Raw genomic sequence first — 27,643 nt, forward strand, 5'->3', positions numbered from 1 at the left:
CAGATTTTTTCTACAAGCAATGTTATCTTCTGAGTGTAGTTTTGATAAAAATATCTGTGACACAAAGGTTGGAAGGTAAAATGTATACTCATGCCCTGTTGATAGGACACTCTTTTGAGAGTAATTTGGCAATATCTATCACATTTTAAAAATTCGTATTATTTAATCTCCAATACCATTTCTGTAATTTATTATAGACATGCTTGTTTGCATTAAAACAGTTAAACCAAGATTTTTTAAAATATCATTTACAAGTAAAGATATTAAAGATTGAAAACAGCCTAAATGTCCTACAGCAAGGGATTTGTTAATTAAAATAGAATAATCTATATGTGCTGATGTGGGATGATCACCAAGTTGTAAATTGAATAAATTAGGATGCAGCCAGTATTTAAACGTTTCCATTTATGTACAAAAAGGGAGAAATTTGCATATGCCTAGCATATTTTAAAAGGATACATATAAAAGAGTCTAAATAATGATTGTTGCTGCAGAGGAGGATTGCTGACTGGTAGATGGGCACAAGGGCTTACCTTTTCTTTGTATGCCTTTTTATATTTTACCACATATCATGTCTTAAGTGGCAGGACTGGGATTCCAACCCAGATCGCTGACTTCCAAGTCTGCACTCTGTCCATTACACCAGGTATTTTATGTCGACTTTAAAACACAGCTCAGCAGAAGTTCTCAGGTCATTTTAGTATATGATCAGGCAAAGTATCTTAATAATTCATTCAGAGTATATCTTATTAACTCGGTCAGAGTAGCCAGTCTTCTTAATGCAGAAGGCAAGTCAGGTAGTACAAAATTGATCATTTAAAAAATAAAGTGACAAACTATAGTCCACACTAAGGCAGAGGTGAACAATGTGCCTATAGCATCACTTAATTTCATCAAGGTGTCCATACTATACAGCACTTAACTTAATCCAAATTAGGACATGCATATCCTGCATGTGATCGTAGGATATCTGGGCTGTAGACCAGGATCAGCTAAGCCTGGAATTAGAGCCAAATATAGTCACCAATTGTTCTGAATGAAATAATCTTACAAGTCTGAATTAGTTTGTACTTCTTTTCAATCTTGAAGCTTTGCTGCATGGTTACATCTAAGTTTCTGGGTCTAGCCATGGAGCATGACTAACCCTCAAGGAGGAGGAGACTGTAGTTGCAATCATGGGTGTAGCCTTCTTCCAGATTTTCCCACCTATTGTTTCAAAAATCCCCAGCAGTTAGAAATGATGTTCATTTTTTTTTGAAACCAGTTGATCCTGTTGTACGTAGATAAGATTGCACAAGGTAGCGTCATCATATTTTCTGTGTTATTTCTGACCCTCTATCAGTTCTGCACTTGTGTGTTGCCTTAGTTCAGGTCTTTAGCTCACATCTGGACCATCAGTTTTAACCTTATAACTGGTTCTTGTGCCTTTAATCTCTTCCTTCATCCTTATTCTTACCTGATTTTAAAATCTGTTTATTCATGTATCTCCAGCTAAAACCTTTTAAAATTGCTTCCTCCTATCCAAAGCAACTTTTCCAACCCTGTTTTTTATTAGCAAAATTATATGTTACAGAAAAAAGAACTTACAGACCTGTTTAGGAATTTAATTTTTTCCCGTTTTTGCATAGTATACGAAAAAAATGACTTTAAAATATTTTATTGTGAATATTTATAATAAAATTCTCCCTATAATTTTGTTTCTTCTTTCCTTTTCAACCGTGTTGTCCATATACAAAACCTTTGTTGTACTCAACGTTGTTTACTCAGTGTTCCTTGAACATGTTTTATATTTTCCTCCCTCAGTGCCTTTGTCTATATTATTTTTCCTTCTGTTGGAATGCTTATTCTCCTTCCTCCTTTTCTTTTTTCCAGATCCTCCATATCTTTAAAGGAAGGTTTGGTTTCTGTTCCTTCCTCTCCTTGAAGCTTCTCCAGCCCATAGTGAGCTCTAAATCCTCTGAACTTGTGGCATTTTGTTGTCTGTTCCACTCATGAAATTAATTATACAGAGACACAGTTATTGTTCAATAAATGTTTAATTGAATTAACCAATACTCTACCACTCAGCCAGCTGGTCAATTTTTCTGATACATTTCGTTTTTAAAGTGCTATATGATGTCCATAAAAGATACCTTTTCAAGGATCGGAGACTAATTTTTTTTAACTATTGTAAAAGTACGTTCTGTCATCAGTACTAAAATATTAAATGTAAATATAAATAGGACTACTTTCGTATGTGATTTATAAAATCAATCTGCATGCCTTATAGTCACACTGTGTATAATAGATTTAGTTCTCAGACTTAATAAAACTTATACACAGACAGGTTTTACCAGTTTGCCCACTATGATGAAAGTACCTGATCATTCAGTTTCGGAGTTATAAAGTGAATTATTAAGAAGTTACACAATCCAGGAATTTGAGGAAATGCTTTGTGGTATACTTCATATTAGAATATGGTTGCTTCTTAATAAAAGATGTTAATTTTTCCAAACTTTTTCTTTTATATTAGAGTATTTGGAAACGCATTTGCTTGCCCTGGAAAAGAATTGTGGCTGAATCTAAAGAAGCGTATTTATCTTGGAGCTGTAATATTATGTCTTAACATCCAAAGTACATTTTATTTACAAAATATGTTATAGGTTAGTCCAATCAAAGTTGAAATTACTTCCATAAATAATGTTTTTTCTGATATGGAATAAACCTTAATGAATCAGGAGATTTTTACTTTTGTGACATCATAATTATTATTTAAAAAGGTATCAGAGGTTCTTTTTCTTGGAAAATATGAAGTTGTTGGCTTGGAACTAAAAAAATATTTAGGGGGCCGGCCTGGTAGTGCAGTGGTTAAGTGCGTGCACTCCACTTAGGTGGCCCTGGGTTCGCAGGTTCGGATCCCGGGCGCCCACCCATGTACTGCTTGTCAAGCCATGCTGTGGCGGCGTCCCGTATAAAGTAGAGGAAGATAAACACGGATGTTAGCCCTTCTTCCTCAGCAAAAAAAGAGGAGGATTAGCATTGGATGTTAGCTCAGGGTTGATCTTCCTTATTAAAAAAAAAAAATATTTAGAATATATTTTTCAATGGCCATAATAATACCAAGTTGAAGATTAAACTGTGTATTTGCTTCGCCCATGGACTCTCCCTGTTGTATAAATGAGTTCTTTGAAACTTGCAGAGAAATAATAACAGTATAATGGAGGAGTAATGTGTGGTGATCAAACAGGCTCTAATCTAGGCCTGTATGTCTGATTGAAAATATTATAAGGAGGAAGAGAAAGAGAGAAAACTTAGAAAACCAGTGTTAGGTAGATACTTAACATAATAAAAAATGTTCATCTGAAATCAACAACCAACATCATACTTAACATTCCATGAAAATCAGGAATAAAACAATGAAGTCAGGTATCACAACACCAGAACATTGATTGGTAAAAGTTCATCCTATTGGGTCTACATGTTTTAATCCACAGGTTGGAGTCATCAGAATAGCTAATGAGGAGCTAAGACATGTGACTAAGAGCAGAGGCTGTAGTACTCAAGTGGATTTTCTGGTCAGGGCAGTAATGGCCAGATAAACTAATATATCAGGAATAGTCAAATAGAAAATTCATGCACACTCCCAAAAAAGGTAGATGGCCAATATATTTTTTCAAAGAATGTTCAAGTTCACCAGGAATCAAGGAGATGCATAATTAAATGATGTAATTTTATAGTATGTTAAATTGGTGAGATTAAAAATAATAATACCAAGCATTGACAACTGCTATTATATACTGCTGATGGAACTCAGATTGCTATGTATAATTATTTTGGAAAGCAGTTGAAGCAATATGTATGTAATAGCCTTAATGATATGGCAAATTCTCACTATATAAGCTTCATTTTTAAAAAGCAAGATACAAAATTGTATATATCCATTCTATTTTTGCAAAAATGTCCACACGTACTTACACATGGGAAAAAAGAATATCTAGAAATACTGGGGAAAAATTTAATAATATCTGATCTTATTCCCAATTTTAGTGGGATTGGGATGATTTATCTAGATTTCTATGTACCATTATTATAATTTTTTATGACATGTATATATAATTGGAGGGTAAAGCTCTTTATTTATGGTGTGATACAAAACATTGGGGAAAAGTGGTTAGATTAATTTTTTTTAAAGAGCTGGAAATTTTAGATACTATATATATAGTGATCTAGGAACTCTATTTTATAATATATCATATTAGTTATTTATCAGGCAGTGGTTTATTCCAGTCTAGCATTTTGTATTTTTACCTATTTAAAAGATGTGTAAGTAAAAACCCTTGTAAAAAGTTTACCTATATTTTGGTATTTATGTCCTTTTTGTGACTCATTGTCTAGCTTTGGTTAAATTTCAAACGGTGGAGGGAAAACAGAAAAATTTTTTTGTCATTTTAAGACACTAAGAAATAATAGCTATTTCCCAGTATTACAACTTTAATTATTAAATTCTAGGAGCCAATGGATACTGACCAGTGTTTAACTGTTTTTTTCCTCTGTACATCCAAGTTTTATTTTTTCCGACATTTTATTTTGAAAATTTCAAAACTTAAAGGGGAAAATTGAAAAAAATTTTTGTACCCATTACCCACTATCTAGATTCTACCATTAACCTTTTACTATACTTGCTTTATCTCATGCCTGTACATCTCTCCAACCTTTAAATTCTTCCAAAAATCCGTCTTATCTTTTGTATTCATTTCAAATGAAGTTGCAGATATCAGTATACTTTTCTCTAAATTATTTCGCATTCATATCATTAGTTAGAGCTCAATATTTAGAATTTTTTTTCTTTCGAGGTAAAATTTAAAGACAATAAAATATACGTCTTATGTATACCATTGATGAGTTTCAACAAATGGATACACCTGTGATAACCCAAACTCCTCCTGTCAATATGTAGAACATTACCATCGCCTCAGAAAGTTCCCTCATGCTCCTTCCCAGTCAGTTCCCACCCCTTCCAGCCCCCGACTCCAAGAACCTCTATTATGAGTTTTTCTACAAAATTACTATTGCCTGTTCTAAAACTTTATGTAAATGAAATTATACAGTATGTACTCTTGTATAAGCCTTTCATTCGGTATAAAGTATTGAGATTCACTCATGTTGTTGCATATGTCAGTAGTTTGTTGGATTTTTTTAATTGCTGAGTAGCGTTCCTGAGTTCAGCCCATTTATCATGTGAACTTTTGAGACTTCTGTGGTTACTATTATTATTTGATATTTCTTGGCTTATGCTTAAAGGAAATTATGCTATAATAAGGAGTACTGTAATATTTGGTTATCTGTCATTATTTTTGTTTTATGTTGTCTAAAAACATAAGTTAATAATAGCAAGTTATTATTTATCAGATATAATTAAACTGCAGGGAAATTAAATGCTTCTCTGGATAGAAGCATAGTGTTCTAAGAGGGCTGTATATAGAATTTCACTTAGTTCACCTTAATAGGAATTTGAAGATAAGTGGTACATTGATAATGACATAGCTCTGTATGAAGAGTTAACCATTTCAATTAATGGCATGTACTAAGTGCTTTAAAAAGAAGTGGGAGGGGCCGGCCCCGTGGCTTAGCGGTTAAGTGCACGCGCTCCGCTACTGGCGGCCCAGGTTTGGATCCCAGGCACAAACCGACACACCACTTCTCCGGCCATGCTGAGGCCGCGTCCCACATACAGCAACTAGAAGGATGTGCAGCTATGACATACAACTATCTACTGAGGCTTTGGGGGAAAAAAAGGAGGAGGATTGGCAATAGATGTTAGCTCAGAGCCAGTCTTCCTCAGCAAAAAGAGGAGGATTAGCATGGATGTTAGCTCAGGGCTGATCTTCCTCACAAAAATAAAAAAAAAAAGGAAGTGGGAGAGCCCTATGTGGAGTGCAAATCTGTATTCCTATAACTTGCATTCATTTGTCTAGATTGTGCTTTCTGAACACAAATAATCTATTTCCTTAGATCAATATATAAACAGTAAGTAGCACAGTTTAATAAAAGAGTTGACCCAGCCTGTCATTTGCCCTTTTTTTGCATCAGCTAAATATGTCATCCTTAATAAGTATCAGCTTTGATTTCTTCATTTAAATGAGAGAATGTTTACATAGTGCTTTCTGTTTAGGGACATTTAAAAATCTAGTGAAAGCTAAGGACTCTCCCCACCACTACCATGTGCTTAAAACACAGAACCGTTGAAGCCCTTCCATTCACCCTTTGCATCCCATATTACAAATTCAATAAATGAAGTGTTTAGGAATCATCTTGTTTTCTCTCTTTACTTAAATGCCATCCATTTCATTACCAGGACATGTTAATTCTACATCAAGTAATAATCCAAATCTGACCACTTCTCACATTACTGCTGTCTCTGTTCTAGTCCAGATCTGATCATCTCTTACCTACATGACTATAATAGCCTCTCAGCTGGTCTCTCTACAAACCACTTTCCTTACATCAACCAAAATGATTTTCTAAAAATGTGTGTTTTTCTTGCTTCCCATTGTACTTGGAATAAAATTCAAACTGTTTGCACTGGTTTTCAAATTGTTTACACTGGCCTCTGTTTTTCCCGACTCAGGTCTACCTAAAATCCTTTTACCTCATTCTGGTCTCACCTTTTCAGTAAGGGCTTTCCCTGAGCACACTAATATTGCACCCCAACCTACAACTGCCTATGCTTCTGACCTTGTCTTGTTTCATTTTCTTTATACCATTTTGATCATTATCTGAATTTTTTTTTTTACTTAATGATTGTTCTCTTCTCCACTAGAATATTCTCTAAGAAGAGGGACCTTGTCAGTCTTGCTGACACAGAATTCCCTGCCCTTAAGATGGTGCCTGACAAATAGTAATAGGGTATTAAGTATTTTCAGGTATTAAATGCAGTTCAATAAGTCTTTCTCTGATTTGAATATTTGAATCTCTATTTCCTTTTATTGTTTCCTATACAGTAAAACCATGATAAATTTTTACAATAAGCACCCCAACACTTGTAGAATCCTACAATTCATTGAGTAAGAAAACTAAGCAGTCCTGTATTATCTTCGAAAGAGTAGAAGGCTGACTTAGTGTTTCCCCAGGAGGAATCACCCGAAAAGCAGAGTGTTCAACAATAACCAGTTCTGCATGTGTAAAATTTAATATAGAAGCAAATCCCTTTGTAATTGATTTTATTAATTTATCTTATTTACATCCTGGTTCACTTCTATAAACTATTATAAAATGTCCTTCTTGGTCATTTACACCCTAGCCTGCCTGACCCCTTGGAGCTTCTGTACATTATAACCTTACTATATACACCAAACTTGTCCTGTACTTTGAAAACTCCATACACTTGTTTATTCTTTCTTTCATTTGTTGACTTGGTGGACATTTATTCTTTAGGGCTCTGTTTAAAATGTTTTCTGATTGAAGCCTTCCATAGCCCCATTGGATCTGGGAGTCACTGAAAGTGAAGTGGGATCTAAGAGACAAGAAATTTCTGATCAACAAAAACAAAAACAAAAAAAAACTGCATCACAGAGATCTAATAAGAGTTGAGGTGTTTTTATATAAATTAATTTTCCCCTTTCCACTGTTTTACTTTTCTACATAGTACTTGATCATCTTTTGGCATACTATATCTTCATATGTTTTGTTCACTGCTAATATACACAGTATCTACAAAAGTACCTGGCACAGAGTAAGTGCTCCATAAATGCTTAGCGAATGAATGAATGGTAACAACTCCTTAAAAACTTAAAAACCACCCTTAGCTTGGGGGTCATGTAAAAACAGGCCTCGGGCCACATGTGGCCCAGGCCTTAGCTGGCCAAACCCTGTTCTAAAGCATTATTCCCCTTAACAAGTGAATATGATATTTTTATATTACAGAAACTAAAGAGGGGGAAAGCAGCTTAACGTTTCTCAAAATGTGTTCTGAGTAACATTAGTTCCTTGTGCTAATAAATAGGTATTACCCAAAAAAGGAATGTGGTGGACAAATGATTTTGGGAAATGCTAGCTTTTGTTTTGCTTTGCATCAGGATTTCTATGGATCTTTGATATACTGATGTGCACTATAAATAGCTAAGATATTACACACACACACACACATTTTTTTCCTCCTAAACTCTTAGGAGGATCTTGGGGCACAAGGGCCTTTGTGAAAAATATTTACGAAACTGATTATTTTACTTTCACTTTGGAAGGATATTTTTGTTGGATATAGAATTTGAGTTGCAGTTTTTCTCGTACTCTGAAGACTTTGTTCCTTTCTTTATTAATTAATAGCTTTATTTACACAGAATTTAAGTATCTTAAAATTCACTCATTCAGAGTGTACAATTCCTTTGTTTTTAGTATATTTAGAGAGTTGTACAACCATCATCTAATCTAATCCTAGATCATATTCATCACCCCAAAAAGAAATCTCTCACCTGTTAGTGGACATCTCATTCACCTCCACCTTCCAGCCCTAGAAAACGACTGATGTACTTTCTGCCTCTATAGATTTGCCTATTTTGTACATTTCTTATAGATAGAATTGTACAATATGTGGTTCTTTTGTGACTTGCTTCTTTCACTTAACATAATATTTTCAAGCTTCATCCATGTTGTAGCATGTATCAGTATTTCAGTCCTTTTTATTGCTGAATAACATTAAATTGTATGAATATACTGCGTTTTATTTCTCCATTCATCAGTTAATAGACAATTGGTTGTTGCCATTTTTTTGCCCTTGTGAATAATGCTGCTATAAACAATCATGTAACAGATTTTGTATGGACATATGTTTTCATTTCTTGGATGGAAGAGGAATTGCTGGGTTATATGGTAACTCTTATATTTAGCCTTTTGAAGAATTGCCAAACTGTTTTCCAAAGTGGCTGCACCATCTTACATCCCACCAGCAATATATGAGAGTTCCAATTTCTCTACATCCTGACCAACAATTGTATTGTCTTGTCTATTTATTAAAGTAAGATATAATTCATATACTGAAATTCATCCTTTTAAAATGTACAATTCAGTAGTTTTCAGCGTACAGTCATGGGCTGCATAATGGCATTTCCATCAATGACAGACCGCATATACGATGGTGGTCCCATAAGATTAGTACCATATAGCCTAGGTGTGCAGTAGACTATACCATCTAGGTCTGTGAAAGTACACTCTATGATGTTTGCACAATGACAAAATCGCCTAACAACACATTTCTCAGAACGTATCCCTGTCATTAAGTGACACCTGACTGTATTTACAAAATTGTGCAATCAACCCCACTCCCTATTTCAGAACGTTTTCATTACTCCTAAAAGAAATCTTGTTCCCATTAGTAGTCATTGCCAATTCTTCTCTATCACCAGCCCCTGGCAGTCACTGATCTATTTTGTGTTTCTATGGATCTGCCTATTCTAGACATTTCATGTGAATGGAATCATACAATATATGGCTTTATGTGTGTGGCTTCTTTCACTTAGCATGTTTTCAAGGTTTATTTTGCAGCATATATGAATACTTGATTTTTTTTTTTTTAAGATTTTATTTATTTATTTTTTCCCCCCAAAGCCCGAGTAGATAGTTGTATGTCATAGCTGCACATCCTTCTAGTTGCTGTACGTGGGACGCGGCCTCAGCATGGCTGGAGAAGCGGTGCGTCAGTGCGCGCCTGGGATCTGAACCCAGGCCGCCAGCAGCGGAGCGCGCGCACTTAACCGCTAAGCCACGGGGCCGGCCCAACTTCATTCTTTTTTTTGATGGCTGAATAATGCTCTATTGTATGGATATACTACATTTTATTTATCTGTTCATCAGTTGATGGACATTTGTTTTGTTTGTACTTTGTTGCCATTGGGAATAATTTGTTAATGAACATTCATGAACAAGTTTTTGTGTGAACATAGGTTTCCAGTTCTCTTGGGTGTGTACCTAGGAGTGGAATTGCTCAGTCATATGATAATTCTATGTTTAACTTTTTGAGGAACTGCCAAACTTTTCCAAAGTACCACTCCATTTTACATTCTGACCAGCAATGTATGAGGGTTCCAATTTCTCCATACCCTGTGAAACACTTGTTATCATCTCTCTTTTTTATCATAGCCATCTCGTGGGTTTGAAGTGGTAACTTACTGTGGTTTGATTTTCGTTTCCCTAAAGACTAATGATGTTGAGCATCTTTCCATGTACTCGTTAGCCATTCATATATCTTCTTTGGAGAATGCCTATTTAAATCTTTTGCCCATTTCGAAATTGTGCTCTTTTTTTTAATTGAGTTATAAGAGTGCTTTATATTTAGTAGATATAAGTCTCTTATCAGATGCTTGATTTGCAGATATTTTCTCCCATTCTTTGAGTTATGTTCTCATTTTCTTAATGGTGACTTTTAAAGTACAAAAGTTTTTAATTTTGATGAAAATCAGTTTATCAGTTTATTCATTTATCACTTGTATTAGTTTCCTATGGCTGCTTAAAAAATTACCACAAAGGTGGTAGCTTAAAACAACACACATTTATCATCTTACAGTTCTGTAATTCAGAGATCCAAAATGGGTCTTGAGATGGGCTAAATGGGCTGAAATCAAGGTGTCAGCGGGTCTGTGTTCTTTTCTGAAGTCCCTAGGGGAAGCCATTTTCAGCTTCTAAAGGCTACATGTATTCCTTGGCTTGTGGCCCTCTTCCACTTTTAAAGACCTTTGCTATCACATTGGGCCAACCTGAATAATCCAGGGTAACTTCTCTATTTTAAGTTCAGCTGATTAGCAACCTAAATTCCATTTGTATGTGAGGTAACATATTCACAGATTCCATGGATTAGGGATGTGGGCATCTGTGAGGGGTCATTTTTCTGCCTGCCACATTGTTTATGCTTTTGTGTTGTATCTAAGAAATCATTGCCTAAGCCAAGGCCATAAAGATTTGCTTCCACATTTCCTGCTAAAAGTTACATTTAGGTCTCTGATCCATTTTTAGTTAATTTTTACTTACGGTATGAAATAGTGTTCCACCTTCTTTATTTTGCATGTGGATATCCAGTTGTCCCAGTGCCATTTGCTGAAAAAACTATTCTTTAAGTCTAAAATCAGAAAGTGTGATTCTTCTATCCTTATTCTTTTTCAAGATTCCTTTGGCTTTTCTGAGACTTTTTCATTTCCATGTGAATTTTAGAATCAGGTTCTCAATATTTATAAAAGATGCAAGAAAAAGCCAGCTAGGATTTTTTATAGGGATTGCAGGGATTTCATTAAATCTATATTAATTGTGGGTTATTGCCATCCTAACATGGATCTTCTGATCTATGAGCTTGGAATATCTTTCCATTTATTTAGATCATTTTTAATTTCTTTCAGTGATGTCTTGTAGTTTTCAGTGTACAAGTCTTACACTTTTATTGTTAATTTTATTCCTAAGTGTTTTATTCTTTTGGATGTTATTGGAAATGAAATTGTTTTTTTAATTTTGCTTTTGTATATTTGCTTTGTTCAATGCTAGTGTATAAAAATTTGATTGTCTTTTGTGTGTTGACTTTGTGTTCTGCAACTTTGATAAACTTATTTATTAGGTCTAATTATTTTTTAGTGGATTCCCTAAGAGTTTTTTATATTCAAAATCATATCCTCTCTGAATAGAAATAGTTTTACTTCTTTCTTTCTAATCTGGATGCCTTTAGTTTCATGGGTTTTTTATGAGAAATCAGCAGTCATTCAAATTGATGTTCCCCTATATGTAATGCATTGTTTTTCTCTGGCTGCTTTTAATATTTTCTCTTCATTTTTGGTTTTCAGCAATTTGATTATGATGTACCCAAGTTTTTGTTCTCTTTATCTTCCTTGGTGTTCTCTGAGCTTCTTGAATTTGTATCTGTTCCATCTCTTGCCTCCCCTGTTGTTGACTCCAGTTCTACATATGTCAGACCTTTTGGTCCCTGAGGCTCTGTTAATTTTCTGTTTATTCTTTTTTGCTCTTTGTTCTTCAAATTGGATAATTTCTGTTAATCTGTCTTTAAGGTCAGTGACTCTTTTCTCTGTTATTTCCAGTTTGGTATTAAACTATGCAGTGAATTTTAAATTTCAGATATTTATTTTTCAGTTCTAGAATTTCCATTGGTATTTTTTTATATTCTCTCTTCTTCTGTTAAGATTTCCTCTCCTTTCATTCATTGTGTGTATATATTCCTTTACTGAACATAGTTAGTATAGCTATTTTAAAATCTTAGTCTACTAATTCCAACATCTGGATTACATTGAGGTTGGTCCCTGTTGATTGTGTTTTCTCTTGAGACTGGGCCACATTTTACTGCTCTGTGTATCAAGTAATTTTGGACTGTGTGGTAGACAATATGTGCATTATGTTGTAGAGACAAGATTCTGTTCTATTTTTTTTTCAGTGTTGTTTTTTTTGTTTTTTTAGTAGAAAATTATCTTGTTGGACTCAATCTGCAAACTCTCAGGCAGCAGCTCAAATTTCATTCCAGTTTTTTTTGTCTTTAGCTGGGCTGGTTGCAATATGCCCTGTGTGTGCATTGTTCAAGAGTTAGCCAGAGATTTGGGCAGGGAAGCTTGAGTTATTTTAAAGTAGTTTAATTTATGTGAGCATTTTCCCCTTAGTTTATTGTTTTAATAGAATTCCTAGATCTTGGAATCATAATTTTATTAACTGGAAATAATCTTAGGTAATTGATTTCCAGTCCCTTATATTGACAATTAAATAAAAATCTGTTTAATTCTTTTATTTTTCTTTTTACTACAGATCGAGCTGGGAGCATCAGTACCCTTGATTCTTTAGATTTTGCAAGATATTCAGATGATGGTAACAGGGAAACGGATGAGAGAGTGGCAGGTGAGTAAGATTGTAAAGACAGGTTTGGGTTCTTTGACATTCCAGAAATAATAAAATGACTTGAAGGATTCTCTTCCTTCTACAATTTGGTATGTGAATATAATTATATAGTTATTATACAAACTTATGTTACTAATTTATTGCCTGCAGGGAACATCCCAACCCTTAACTTCCTCTTCCAGTGATGCTGTGAGTTTCTGGTTATACACACCTACAGCTTGCTGAGTTCTGCTTGTAGCCAACAGTTTACAACCATGTAGTTATAAAACAGGTTTAAGTTAGCCATGGTTCAGTACAAAGTTAGTGAGACCTTGGTCTCCTCAGTCCTTCAATTCTCCGAACTAGCATTGATGTTCAGGTGTTGTATACCAAAGCAACTCTACTGATTGTTAAAAATTGGTTGAAATACTTCTGTGCTGGTTTGCAAATGAAACTTTGTCTTGAGTTCCTTGGGTGCTCCCTAGCCATCACGGCATCTCTCTGGAAACTTCTCTTGACTTTCCTATGATCCAGAAAACAAAAGATTAATGCTTGGTACAGCAGGGGCCTCCAGGACCTGTCTATTCCAATAAGAAGACCAACATCCTTTCTAGTTGCTTAGTTACTCATTCCAGTATCCTTCCCCTCCCTATCTTTCTACCAGTTCTACCTTCTAGGCATCACCATTGGATCTGTAGGGACTTCAGAAGACCAATTTGTACCTACTGTGTTCTGCCCATATCAAATGAGTCCAGTTGGATTCTGCTGGGGGTCCACTCTGGAATTTACCAGGCTTCTTAAGTATCAAATGTCTCGTACCTTTCTGGTGCCTCAAGGCTGTGACTATCTGTCATTGAAGTCACTCCTGAGTGCCTTGTAGGAATTGTAGTTTTCATAGGACGTTGGCTCTGAGAGAGGTGGGGAAAGCAGAGAGATATCAGTTAGGAATTTTGATATCTATCAGAATGGTGGGTGCTCCTGAACAGGAGAGATGCCACATGGGACAGATGGAGCCTATAGGGGGACTGTGGGGTCAGGAAACACTCATAATGTGGATTCCTCTCTTGACCAACTTTGTTGACTTTTTCTTCCATTTACTGAGAGAAGTTTGTTAAAACCTACCAAATGTTTAGCTGTCATGGTCATTATGAATAAAAGTGAGTGCTAATTTTTATATAGCACTTGCTCCATTCTAAACACTGTTCTAAATGTATATTAACTCATTGAGTTACAGAATTGTTATCATCCCCCACCCTCCCCAGGAAACTGAGGCACTTAGAGGGATTAAGACTTCAGTTGCAGAGCTAGGATTCAAATGCAGATAGCCCAGCAACAGAGCCCACAGTTGACTGTACCATATGCCACCCTTTAGCATGAAGGATGAGTTTTGACCTGATTAAAAGTGACATTCCAATATATGATTTTGATTCATTGCTCAAGAATAGAGATAGCAAGTATTTAAAAATCTCAGTATTATATGAGTTAGAAAAAAAGTGATGTAATTGTTTTTAGTTTAACAGAAGCTAAGAGAGGATTCAACAGTGTAAACAATTGCAATATCAATTGAATAGGGAAGTCATTGGAAGAGTTTAATGTAGCTCCCTATATCAAATCATGATTTAGTCATAAGCATCATTTATTGACAGCTGTATCAAAACAGCTAATCACATCAGTAATATCTAAAAATTAGCAAATCAAATGAAAATTATTTGAATCATTTTAGAACTAATTTATCCTACTAATTATATCATTTAAGTAGCATTATGTTATGTATAAATATATAGTAATTATTAAATATTATATATTTTGTTATATATTAAATATGTGGTATTTTAGTTTATTAGAGACTAACCAAATATACCTAGTTTTGTATATGGTATTATTGTCCAAATGGTTACATATTAGAAGATAACTCCTACCCAGAAATTGTCCACATAATTATTTCCTTTCTTTAATCTCCATTTGAAAACCTAAATTTTAGATTTAGTTAAATTTAAGAGATTCATCATTAATTCTCATTATTTAGGTATTTTAGTATTTCTAATTTGAGGAAACATTATAGATGTAAAAGCAAAATGTTATAACTAAGCATAACTAAAATGTTTTAAATAACATGATAGTTTTGATCTTATATTTTTAATCTAAAGATTATACTCTCTACGTTTAGGGAGCTAAAGTAATTCTGATTGCTATACAATGTTAATATATAAATAAATGCTGTCTTTCATCTTCATTGGGTAAGGGAGGGAAAACATATGTGATTCCAAGAGAATAGCTTTTGGATTTTTAGTGCTCCTATACTATATAGCCTATTATAGAACCAAATGTGTGATACATGGGTGAAACTTTACAGAAAAGTTTCAATTAATCACAATTCTCATTTCCAAAAAGATTTTTGACTCTTTGCTAACCATTGGTAGTAACTTAAAAACTTATCCAAAGACCGGTAATCCAGAAAATATAATTATCCTGTCATCTATCATTGGATCACATGTAAACCTCACTGAGAAAGAACAAAAATCTCTTTATTTTCCTATACCAGTCTTGGGCAGAAGGAGATTATAGATAACACAGATATTGAGTCCATTGCCCCACCACGCAAATGTAGGGTCTGCTCCAACCTTTAATCAGCTTTTGCTGTTTATGAGACAAATAGGTATGACATTTGTTTTCAGTATCATTCTTACTATCTTTTCTCTAAATTTAAAAATCCGATTATTTTTTCAAGTCTGTGCAGGTATTCCTTCAAAGAGGAAGAGATCTCTAAAGGAACAAATGTTTATTGAGCTCCTGCTCTGTGCCAGGCACTGTGCTGGGTGCTCTATTTAAAATATTTTATTTAATCTTGTTAACAATCCTACATACTAGGTCATGATATCCTTATTTTATAGATAATAAAACTGAGGCTTACAAAGATTGAGAAGTTTGCCCAGTAGCCTCCATATAGTAAGGAGCAAGATCAGGATGTGAACACATACCCCACAATTTATCTTTTAGTACCAGGCTGTAGCTTTGACCCATCTGTACATTCACGTGGATAGCAGAATCTTGTCTTTCCCATACAAGACTATTTCAACATAGCCATTTTCTTTTAAAAGAAGTAAAATTGTAAAAGCTTTTCATTTTAAATATTTTCCATTTCTGAATTTAATAGTGTAAATTCTCACGTAAAAATGATTTAAGGACTGGTAGATACCAAATCAAAATGAGCTTACTCTGACTTTTTAGGAAAAGGCTTTCTGTATGTTATTAAACAAAGCTAGTGTTACTTGGTGCGTGTACAGTGTGCCTCTTAAATTTTCAAGTTTTCTTAAAGATAGCAAAGGACATCTATATTCTAAATATTAGGATTGCCATTCTTTAATTTATTTTAGGCATTTTGAGTATCTGCTTTGTGTTAGGTACTATGTTAGGCACTAGGTTTAGAAACATGAAATAGATAAAGTTTCTGCCCTTAAGGAATTTTTACTGAAACATGTCTATATCTGTAATATAAATAAATGTTCAATACTTTGGAAACGGTGATAAGGACCTTGTTAATTTTGGAACTACCTCTATCCCTGTCTCAAGTTCACATGATTCATCTGTTAGCATCAGACTGTCTGATATTTTTTGTTCTCACATCTCTGCCTGTTACTGTATTACTTCTCTAGTTCACACCTTAACTTTTATGTTGGGATCTAGAGAACTACAAAAGCTGTGCTTTCTAATTTGCAGGGAAGGACACTCCTGACTGCTGGTAAGATCAGTCATATTTCAGATTTATTACATATGACATTAAGTATTGGAATGGCCATTCAGTCAACAAATATTTGTTGAGTGTTTACTGTATAGTCAAGATATGCTGTTTTGGAGCACAATAATCAATAAGATAGACATATGAAGCCTTTATAAAGGTTATATAATCTAGTAGGCATTCTAAAATGATATTCAGATTTTTGCCTGTGGGATAACTGTCCATTTCCCCTGGGTAAGAAGCAGCATTAGTAGCCCTCTCATTTCTTAGCTATTGGCCTGCAGCATACATATCCAGGTTTACCAGGATTAAATAAGCCTATTTCTCTTCTTATTATATATTTCTCCCCTAGTACAGATATCTGTACTTCCTATTAGCAGTACTTTTTGTTTTTCTTATTTCAAACCTTACTTAAATCTTATTTATGATTTTGTATGATTTAAAATAGGATAGATGCTCCAACAAGACTTTAAAGGCAACAATTCTTTAATATAGTTGTTGTAGGTTGTTGTAATTTATATAATAAGTCATAAAGATCTGAACTAGGGAAATTGCAGAGACAACTGAGATGAATGGTTATTTAGGGGGTTACTCAAGGGTTGGGATCAATATGTCTTGGACATTTAATTAATGTGAGAGTAAGTACAAAGGTTAAGTGAAGAGTAGTCTCCAGGCTTCCTGTTTGGGCAGCTGGGTAGACAGTGGTGCCATTAATGGAGGGAGACTGCAGGAAGAGAAGAGAGAGCAGATTTGAGAGGAAGATGATGAAACTCATTTAGATAGGATTGAATTCAAAACTTATGAGACATTCAAGTGGGCATATCCAGAAGATAATTAGGTAGGTCTGTATCTTGGGGAAAAGGTTTAAAGATTTCTGAATCTTCAGAGTACTTGTGATAGTTAAAACCATAAGAGGGAATATCATCCCAGTGGAGTATGTAGAGTAATTTTCAAAAAGGGCCAAGGATGACACCCGGAGAACTGCCAACTTTGAGATGAGTGGTAGAGGAATCTGTAAGAGATCTGAACAGGAGGAATAGTAATAAGAATAATTTTTTTCTTCTAAGGCTTGGGGAAGAGGATTTTTTTCCCACTAAGATGAATATAGAAAACTAAATGTCTACAATCTATGGAGATGGCATCTTGCTTCCTTCCACTCATTTATTTCTCACTGTCTACTAAGTCATGCTTGACAGTACCTTACCTTTGTTAAGTCTGTGATAGACAGGAGATTCTCTAAACCCAGGAGGGGTGATGATGTACTGTTTTAGGATTTTTGTTGTATTTTAGGAATGGATTTTTATTCTAACTCATATTCTTAGAATAATTTTTCCTTTTCCTAGAACTGTTTGTGGGATAATAAAATAAGTATTAAAGATGGACAAGTAGTGTTTTATTATGAAATCAAATCACCTTTTATTCAGGGAAAAAAAAAAAACAAAACAGGAAATTCTGACTGGAAGGAAGACAATTTCATGTCTGCTATGAAGATGGCAAAGCCCTTGACTCAGACCTATTGATTTGAACTCTTCAGTAGTGAACAGGAATGGGAATGAAAAAATACTTGACTCTGATCAGTGTTATGGGAAAGATCTTCCAAAATAATATTTTTCAGTTTCATACCAAAATGAACTAAGACTAGCAAATATTTCAAGATAATACCAGTATATATTGAGTTAGGGCAACAAAGGATTCATATTTTTTTTGCTTTGAAATTTAACACTTTACCTTTGGTGTCTCCACATAGTCAGTTGTATATCTCCCAAGTCATTACAGCATAATCTTCAAACACTCAAGTACCTCTGATATAATACCAATATTATTATTATCCAATAATGCCAGTATTATTCCCAAGGTTGGGAAATAACTCTTTCAACTAATCTAGAGTTGCTGATACTGACTTAATCATTAATTATTTTGATAATTTTGTAATATGCAATATTAAAATTTGCCTACATCTTTGCAGTTATTACTTTAGTTTCAGTAAAATTGCTTTCAGCAGAGTTGGGCTAGTTGAGGGTTGGGATAGTGAAGTGGACAGTTGGTAGTTGATTCTTACAGTGTTTTTTAAGAACATAAACATCCTCAAACATTTTTATGAAGAATATTTGAAAAATACTTGGAGGTTGTTTGGTACAATGTATCTCACTACAGAATAGTTAATTTTGAGCTTTAATCCAATATTTTTTTAGTAAAGAAACAACAAATATCTATATGTGTAACATAGCTGTTCAGACCTTTCTTGTGAAACTTTCTCATGTAACTGCAATTACTTTATAGAGATGTACTATATCTTCAAAGATTTGCCTTTGTCCTTTAAAGTCTATATTGTATATTAAGAAACATGCAGCAGAGTGAATTCGTTTTGATAAGCACTATCTTTTCAAAGCATTGGTTACTTTTAATGACATTTGGCAACGTATATGTGAATGTACATAAAAATATAAATTCTTGCCGTCTGACATGGGTTTTTCTGGCTTTCTGTGCCTTGATCATTCAGTGTTTTCCTCTTGGTCACCTAAACTTTCACCAATTGAGTTTGAGTTTTTCAGTTTGTGTTTTAACCAGTTTGTTGGGTTTTTTTTTTTCATTTATTTTTTTCGTATTTCTCTCATTCTGGTGCAGGGCATTTCTGATCTGCAATTGTTCTGTAACATGTCTAAGTAAATTGTAAGTGATGTTAAACATAATATGTATACTCATTTTACTTAAGGTATAGTTAAGTATTTTTAAATCAAAATCAGTTGCCTAGAGTTTTGAAATTTAGAAAAAAACAGTAATCCTATTCTGTATTTCCCTTACACACTGAATGTGTGCGGTCTGACTTTAAACACAAACTTGAAGAGTTTCCAGAAGTGTCAAGTATTAGGGAAAATGTTTTAACTTTGTTGCACAGAAATGTTTGCAGATCAGCATTGCTAACTACCAAAAAAGAAATAGTAACATACATGTCCTCTGATTTTTAGTTGTGCTTCCATGTTGCTGCAGTGAAATTCTGTGCATCAAAATAATTGGTCTTCATGTACTAGATGTGATTCAGTTACATCTTAAGTTTTTAATGAAAATATGCAAACTGAGTGAATCCTATTTTTCCATATATTTTTATAGCTTTGTTGTCTCTGAGAGCATCTCATTTGCCAAGTTCTTTTTTTCTGTTTGTTAGTCAATCAGGAAAAAATTGCTTCTTTAAATTTTTTAATTTGCTAATTTTTATGCAGAACTGTTTAAATACTATAATTTTTTAATATCTGGTTGCAACAAAGATCGCTTAGTTTTCCCAGAGCTTTACTTCACGGAAATGGCTCTTTTTCCACATCTATCTTGCTTTCTCTTCAGAGCAGTAGTTACATATTTTAAAGAAAATTTCCAGTTAAGACACATATAGTGAACTCTTGCTTATAATGAAACATTTTAAAGAGCTTATTAAAATGTTTCCTCAGTATTCATGTTTCTCTTAGAATCAGACTCTGTAGTAACAGGAGAAATCTTTGAATTTCAATAATACCTCTTAACATGAACAAATATCCATTTGAAGAGTTATCAGAAACTTTGAAATTCTGCTTAATTTTACTTAATAGCCTTAGAGAACTACACTTTTAGAATTGTACACAATTATCTGCTTTAGAATGATCTTAATTAGAAATTAAAAGATAAACTATTTCTACCCTTTGACTTTAAATGAAACCTAAAATAAAACCCTAGGAACTTTTTTTTGGATATGTGTTTAATATATCTATGCTTGTTTATAGAAAACTTACACTTGTTTGTAGAAAAATTTATAGGCATCCCAACATTTGTTAAGTATTTAAACCATATTCCTTCAACATTGTAAGGAAGGGATATATTCACTAACATTTTGTGTCTTGATTTTATAACATTATTCTAGATAATGCATTTAAAAATACCTTTTTTTTTTTAATCCTAAGGTTTTCGTTAAGTATATTTGCTTGGACTTCATCTAATTTTTATCTTTTCCCCTAAAATTATGTCACCTGAAAACATTCCATTGTGTTTTCTTACCTAGACTGAGTGAAGCAGAAGCACCCAGATTACTAACACTTTTATTTACCTAAATGCAAGTACGCCACAGATTGTATTTTTAAATAGTGCTATTCCTTGTCAGACAGCTAGAACATTTGATCATTAGTCCCCTGAATTCTAAAACTATGGAAAACATTCACCAGTTTGCTTGCAAATCAACTCTGCTGCATGCGTTCACAAGTTTCATAAAGATTGCATGCTTTCTGTTTTCAATACAAATTGTATTTTTTTTTCATACCCATCCTTGCTTTTTATTTTTTTATTTTTGTTTCCCTTTTCTTGGTTGGATGGCTGTGTATGTTTATTCCAAATCCCTGTCCAGTCCTGGAGTTTGAACTACGGAAAGCCAAGGAGACCATTCAGGCCCTCCGAGCCAACCTGACAAAGGCTGCAGGTGGTGTACATAAAACTTTTTTGAGCCTTTTTCTACTTTGACAATGTAGAAGTAGCTGAGATATTTTCAAATGTAAAATAGTAAAATATTATTTATATTTTCTTTCACCAGAACACGAAGTTCCTTTACAGGAACGAAAAAATTACAAATCAAGTCCTGAAATTCAGGTGAGTGAATGACAGATCTAAATGTATCTTCCACATAAAATGGTAGCACAAGTATTGAAGGAGGAAAACTTACGATATTGTATCTGTCTTTTATTTTGCCGCCAGGAGCCAATCAAACCTCTTGAAAAGAGAGCTCTAAACTTCTTAGTCAACGAATTTTTATTGAAGAATAACTACAAGCTTACATCAATAACCTTTTCTGATGAAAATGATGATCAGGTACAGTTTTAACATAATTTATTTATTTTCTCTTTTATCTAGTTTCTTTAATTTTTAAAAATTTATCCATGTAGTAAAATTCTATAAGGCTAGTTACCAAACATGACATTTACTTGCCTGCTCAGTCTATTACTCTTTTGGCTTATAGTTTTCCTCTTCTACATAAAGACTGTCATTCTTTTCAGGTAGCTTTTTACAACTCCCCAGTAACTATATAATCTACTCATATTTGCATGTATTTATAAAATGTGCTTTTTTTTTTTTACTTTAAAACATTTACTTGGTAGTACAGATTAATGTATACTTATAAACCAGTTTAACTAAAAACCTCCTCAATAGCACTATAATAATTAAGATGATAGATAAATAGATAACAACAATTAAGAGAGAATATTTTGGGTGAGAGTGAGAATATAAGGTGTATCTGAATAGGAGCCAATTTTAGAACCTCATTATCTTCCTGATAAAATCTTGTAAGCAAAGAAATGATGGCTTGTTTCAGTGTTATCTCCCAACTCTGGAATATTTTGACTTCTTAGGGCTAATGGATCAGTTTGAATCTTGCGCTTAGGAAAGTAAATACCAAAGAGTTTATTATGTAGAAATGAGGAGGCCATGATTTTGAATCGAGTGTATTCCATTGGTCCATAAAATATCCCCTAGATCATTTAGCAAAAATAAAAGTTCTGTAAGGGAGATAGTTCAGTTACTCCCTCAGTTATTGTAATGTATTTGGCAAAAACTAAATACAATAAAATTAATAAACTATCTAGCTAATTTTTATTAAATGGTAGTTTTATTGAACTATGTCAAAGACATTAAACTAATATTTACCTACATAGATATTACACTATATTATGATTATATTTTAGGTTAATCATATTTTATGATTAACCTAAGTCACAAATTTAGGCTAATGATCAACTAAACAATGAATAGGAAAAATGGTGTATATGTGAGAAACATTGAGAGGCCAAAAAGAAGGCAGCAAAAGAAAAAAAAGAGGAACAAAGAGTATATGAAACACATAGAAAACAATAGCAAGATGGTAGATTTAAATCTCAGCCATTTAAATGTAAATGCTCTATCCTTCCTATTAAAAAGGCAGATTACTAGAGATTTCAAGCTTGCTCTCTGAATAATTGATAGAAAAGGTAATGGAAAATCAGTTAGGATATGGAACACATGTGCTGTGCTGTCAACCAACTTGATGTAAGTAAAATTAATAAAACACTCTATCCTTCAATAGGCCAGATACATATTTTCAAATACATATGAGTCACTTACCAAGATAGACCATAATATGGATGATAAAGAAAGTCTTAATATTTAAAAGGATTTAAGTAATATTTAAAAGGATTTAAGTATACAAAGTATGTTCTCTGATCACAATAAAATTAAATGAGTAACAAAGATATATGGAAAATCCTTAAATATTTGTAATCGAGTATTTCCAAATAACATAAGTTAAAGAGGAAATCGAAAGGGAAATTATAAAGTATTTTGAACTGAATGAAGATGAAAACATAACATGTCAAAATTTGCAGGATGTAGCTAAAGCAGTACCTATGGTGAAATTTATAACACTGAATGTTTATAATAGAAAAGAAAGATTTCAAAGCTATGAAATCAGCTTCTTCCTTAAGAAACTAGAAAAAGAAAACTAAACGAAGCTGAAAGTAAGCAGAAGAAAGGAAATAATAAAGATGACAGCATAAAACAATGATACAGGCAACAGAAAACAATAGAAAAAAATCAGTATAACAAAAAATTGATTTTTTGAATCAATAAAATTGATAAACATCTAGCCTGACTGATTAGGAAAAAAGAGAGAGGAAGCAAATTATCAGAATCTAGAATGAGCAAAGTTACATCACTACAGATTTTACTTATATTAAAAGGATAAAAAGGGAATTTTATAAACAACTTTACTTGAAAAAAGATAACTGCCAAAGCTAACTCAGGAAGAAGTAGATTTGAAGAACTGTTTATTTATTAAAGATACTGAATTTGTACTAAAAACTTTCCCACAAGGAAAACTCCAGGACTAGATGGCTTGATTTGTGAATTCTACCAAACATTTGATGGAAAAGTAATACCACTTGTCTACAAACTCTTCTAGAAATGGGAGATGGGAATACTTCCAGACTCATTCTATGAGACCAGCATAATTCTGATATCAAAACCAGACAAAAAGATCCCAAGCGAAAAAAAAGTTACAGGCTCCTTTCCCTCATGAACATAGATGCAGAAATTCTACATAACATTTTACTGTATCAAATCCAACAATATGTAAAAAGGCTAATACATCCTGACCAAATGGTTTATCCATGTAATGCAAGTTTGATTTGCTATCCAAAAATCAACCATTGTAATTCACCATATTAAGAAACTAAAAGAGAAAAAAACATCATATGATCATCTCAGAAGATGTGGAAAAAATATCTATAACCCATAAAAACTTTAAAGAAACTAGAGAAAGAGAGGGATGTCCTCAACCTCATAAAAGACATTTACAGAAAGCCTATCACTAACATCATCTTGATGGTGAAAGATGAAGGACAAAGCAAGGATATCTGCGCTCACTACTTCTCTGGATCATCACACTAAAGATTCTAGCCAATACAAGACAAGAAAAAGAAATAAAAGGCACACATTTTGGAAAGGAAGAAATAAAACTGTCTTTATTCGTTGGTGGCCTGATAGATACTTGTGTAGAAAATCCTGTGCACTATCCAAAAAAGATACTAAAACTAATAAGTGATTTTAGCCAGGTTATAGGATACAAGATCAGGAAACAAAACTCAATTGTATTTCTGTATGCTAGCAACAATTAGAAATTGAAATTTTAAAAACATCATTTACAAAAGTATCAAAAAATAGGAAATACTTAGGGATAAATCTGATAAAGCCTTGTACACTGAAAACTGGTATACATGCTGAGAGAAACTAAAGAAGACATAAATAAAGAAATATATTTTGCTCATAGATCAGAAGATTCAATGTTGTCAAACTATCAGTTTCACCAAATTCATTTGTATTTTCAATGCAATCCCAATCAAAATCTCACCACCATTTTTGTGGAGATTAATTAGTTTATTCTAAAATTCATATGGAAATGGAAAGAATCTAGTATACCAAAACAACTTTAATAAAGAAGAACAAAATTGGGAGACTTAAACTATCTGACTTCAAGATATTATAGTCAAGACAGTGTCTTATTGGCATAGAGATAGACAAATAGATCAATGGAACATAATAAAGAGTCAAGAGATTGACTTATACATAGATGATCTTATGATTTCTGACAAAATGCAAAGTAAATTCCATACAGAAAGGATAGTCTTTTTTGCAGTTGATGCTACAACACTTTAATATCCATATGCCCCCAAAAATGAACTTCAAACCATACCTCACTCCATATACAAAAATTAATTCAAATGGATCATAGATTTAAATGTAAATTCTAAAAAGGCTTCTAGAAGAAAACAGGGAAAATTTTGCAACCTTGGAAGGTAGACAAAGATTTCTTAGATATGACAGGAAAAGTAGAATGTCCTTCAACAGATTTGTTCTCGTCAAAATTAATAACTTCTGCTCTTTGAAAGCCACATTGAAGCAAATGAAAAGATAAGCCATAGATTGGTGAAATATTTGTAAGTAATGTATCTGATAAAAGACTTGTATCTAGAATATATAAAGAACTCTTTAAACTCAATAATAAGAAAAAAATGTAATTTTTAAAAGAATGGACAAAAAATTTAAATAAATACTTCAAAAAAGAACATACATGAACGGCAAATAAGCACATGAAAAAGATACTCAGCATCTTTAGCTGTTAGAGAAATGCAAATTAAATCACAGTGAGATACCACAACACACTTGTTAGAATATCTAAGACTGTACCAAGTCTTGGCAAGGATGTGGAGCAACTGGAAATCTCATCATTGCTGGTGGGAATGCAAAATGATACAGTCACTTGGGAACACATTTTGGCAGTCTTTAAAAACTTAAAACATTCACCACTTGTATGACCTGGTCATTCCATTCCTAGACATTATAATCCAAGAGAAATGAAAGCGTATATCCATACAAAGACTCCTACACAATGTTCATAGCACCTTTATTTATAGTAGCTAAAATCTGGGAAACAACCCAAATGTCCCAGAGTAGGTGATTGGATAAAAAATTTTAGTATATCCTTACAGTTGAATACTACTCAGCAGTAAAAAGGAATGAACTGCTGATAGATACAACAACATAGATCAATCCAAAAATCATTAATCGGAGTGAAAGAAACTAGACAAATAGAGCACTTACTGTGTGATTCCATTTATATAAAATTCTAAGAAAGGTAAACTAACACACAGTGACAGATCAGTGTTTGCCCAGGAACAGGGCAGGTGTGAGGAATAAGAGGGAAGGATTTCTTTGGGCCCAAGAAAACTTTTGGGAGTCAACTAGTTTATTTTCTTGATTATGGTGATCTATTCAGGGGTGTATACATATGTCAAAACTTAGCAAATTGTACATTTTAAATTAGCTGGTGTATTTATTTAAATTTTGCAGTTTATTGTATGTTAATTTCACCTCAGTAAAGCTGCCTTTTAAGAACGGCAGTGGAAGCGCTCATCAATAACCTGTTCTTTAACCATTAAGCGACATTTAGTGCTAATTTCAGCTGGCCTGAACCAGTGCTGTCTAAAGCCCTCCTTTCGTGTTCAGCCTCTAGCCAAAATTTAAGAATTTTGAAGAAGTCTCACCCTATTTTATTTTCTATCATATACCCCCATTTTTATCCTCGTAATGGCACTTTTCATTACCTGAAATTATCTTGTCTCCCTGACTAGACTATAAGCTCTTTGAGGCTAAAAGAATCTCTTGTTCATCTCTGTATCTGAATATATAGTAAGCACTCAATAAATATTTATTGATAGTTTTCTCATATTTTTATCTGCATACAATCATTGTCATACTGCTTTTGCTTCCCTCCTGCCAGTTTTCTTTTATGAGTAATTTACTCCCCACCCTTTCTTTCTATTATGCTATTTGAAACTTTTATTTAATCATGAATAAACTTTCTGTATTTTCAACACCTCCTCAGAATGTCCTTTTTGCCCTAAATAAAACTTGTCTCTTCACTGAGAACCCTGTTTCCCCTATTTTCCAAGTAGATGATGGGCCATCTCACAATCTAATACCAGAAGCTCCCTGGCGCCCAGCGACATTGCCCTGAGCTCTACTATAGGAAATTACCATGCTCCCACTGCCACTCCAGACTTGGTCACTTCCTTACTCCCACTATATCTGTTTTTTCACCTTATTGATATCTCCACTTTCCTAATCTCTCCCTGTTTATCACATAGTCATCTCTCCTGCCTTCTGCTTTAACTCTTCCTTAACAATACCAAATTTATAAGCACTCTCAACTTTCTTTTTAGCTTATCGTTCTACCTGCCTCTCCAACATTGTCTTTTGCATATTCATTATAATCATGCCAAACAGAAGGGCTGGCATCTCCCTGAACATATCTGATTCTTTCAGAGCTTTGTGTTTTTGCTCATTTTTCCCCTTGTCTCTGAAATAATTAGTTCCCCTATCCTCTCATTGCCATATGCCTTGTAAATACCAAAACCTTTTCCAAGAGAGTGCACAGGTCATCACCCTTCAGAGACTTCCTTCGCCTACCTCAAGACAGAAATTGACTCCTTTCTCTGCATTCTTGACAGTTCTTCAATCGTTTAGATTCTACCTATTTCTTTATGTCCCCACTTTTTAATTGTGAAAGCCCCTTAATGGTGACGATATTTTATCCCTGGTTCTAAGCACAGGGTAGATAGGTAATAAATATCAGATGAATATAGATAGATAAATGGACATTTGAATAATATGTATAATATTCATTTTATAATTTTAAAAAAAGCTTAAATTTGTTTAATTCTTGTAGGCTAAGCACTGTGGTAAGGCCTTAATAGACATTTTATTTTTTCCTTACAAAAACCCTAAGAGATAAGTATTATACCCACTTTACAAATGACCTGTTTAAATTTTAAATTAAGTTCTAACAGTAGTAACAGAGACAGTTATGAAATTTATACTTGGGTCTGATTTTCTCCAAAGCCCCCACTCATAATACTTGTCTTATATCTGCCTCAGATTTAACCCTCAAAAATAGCTATTCCCATTATTCAAATAAACCCTCAAAGGATTAAGAGTATCACATTTAGAACATTCAAATGAATATGCCATAGTTTCTCAAAG

At 33.5% G+C, this 27,643-nt stretch overlaps 1 protein-coding gene across 5 annotated transcripts in view; it reads left to right on the forward strand.

The window, feature by feature from the left end:
* RELCH (RAB11 binding and LisH domain, coiled-coil and HEAT repeat containing) overlaps positions 1-27,643 on the forward strand; it is a 115,572-nt gene that overhangs the window by 11,725 nt on the left and 76,204 nt on the right. For all 5 annotated transcript variants that reach the window (XR_009222465.1, XM_058557259.1, XM_058557260.1 and 2 more), the window contains exons 2-5: positions 12,757-12,846; positions 20,925-20,996; positions 21,108-21,163; positions 21,269-21,382. Coding sequence is in view for 4 of the 5 variants with exons in the window: in XM_058557259.1 (XP_058413242.1) it covers positions 12,757-12,846; positions 20,925-20,996; positions 21,108-21,163; positions 21,269-21,382 (332 nt within the window). In the remaining variant the exon portion in view is untranslated. The remainder of the gene's footprint in view (positions 1-12,756; positions 12,847-20,924; positions 20,997-21,107; positions 21,164-21,268; positions 21,383-27,643) is intronic.

Source organism: Diceros bicornis, chromosome 16 (genome assembly GCF_020826845.1).
Source record: "Diceros bicornis minor isolate mBicDic1 chromosome 16, mDicBic1.mat.cur, whole genome shotgun sequence".
NCBI classification, from domain to species: domain Eukaryota; kingdom Metazoa; phylum Chordata; class Mammalia; order Perissodactyla; family Rhinocerotidae; genus Diceros; species Diceros bicornis.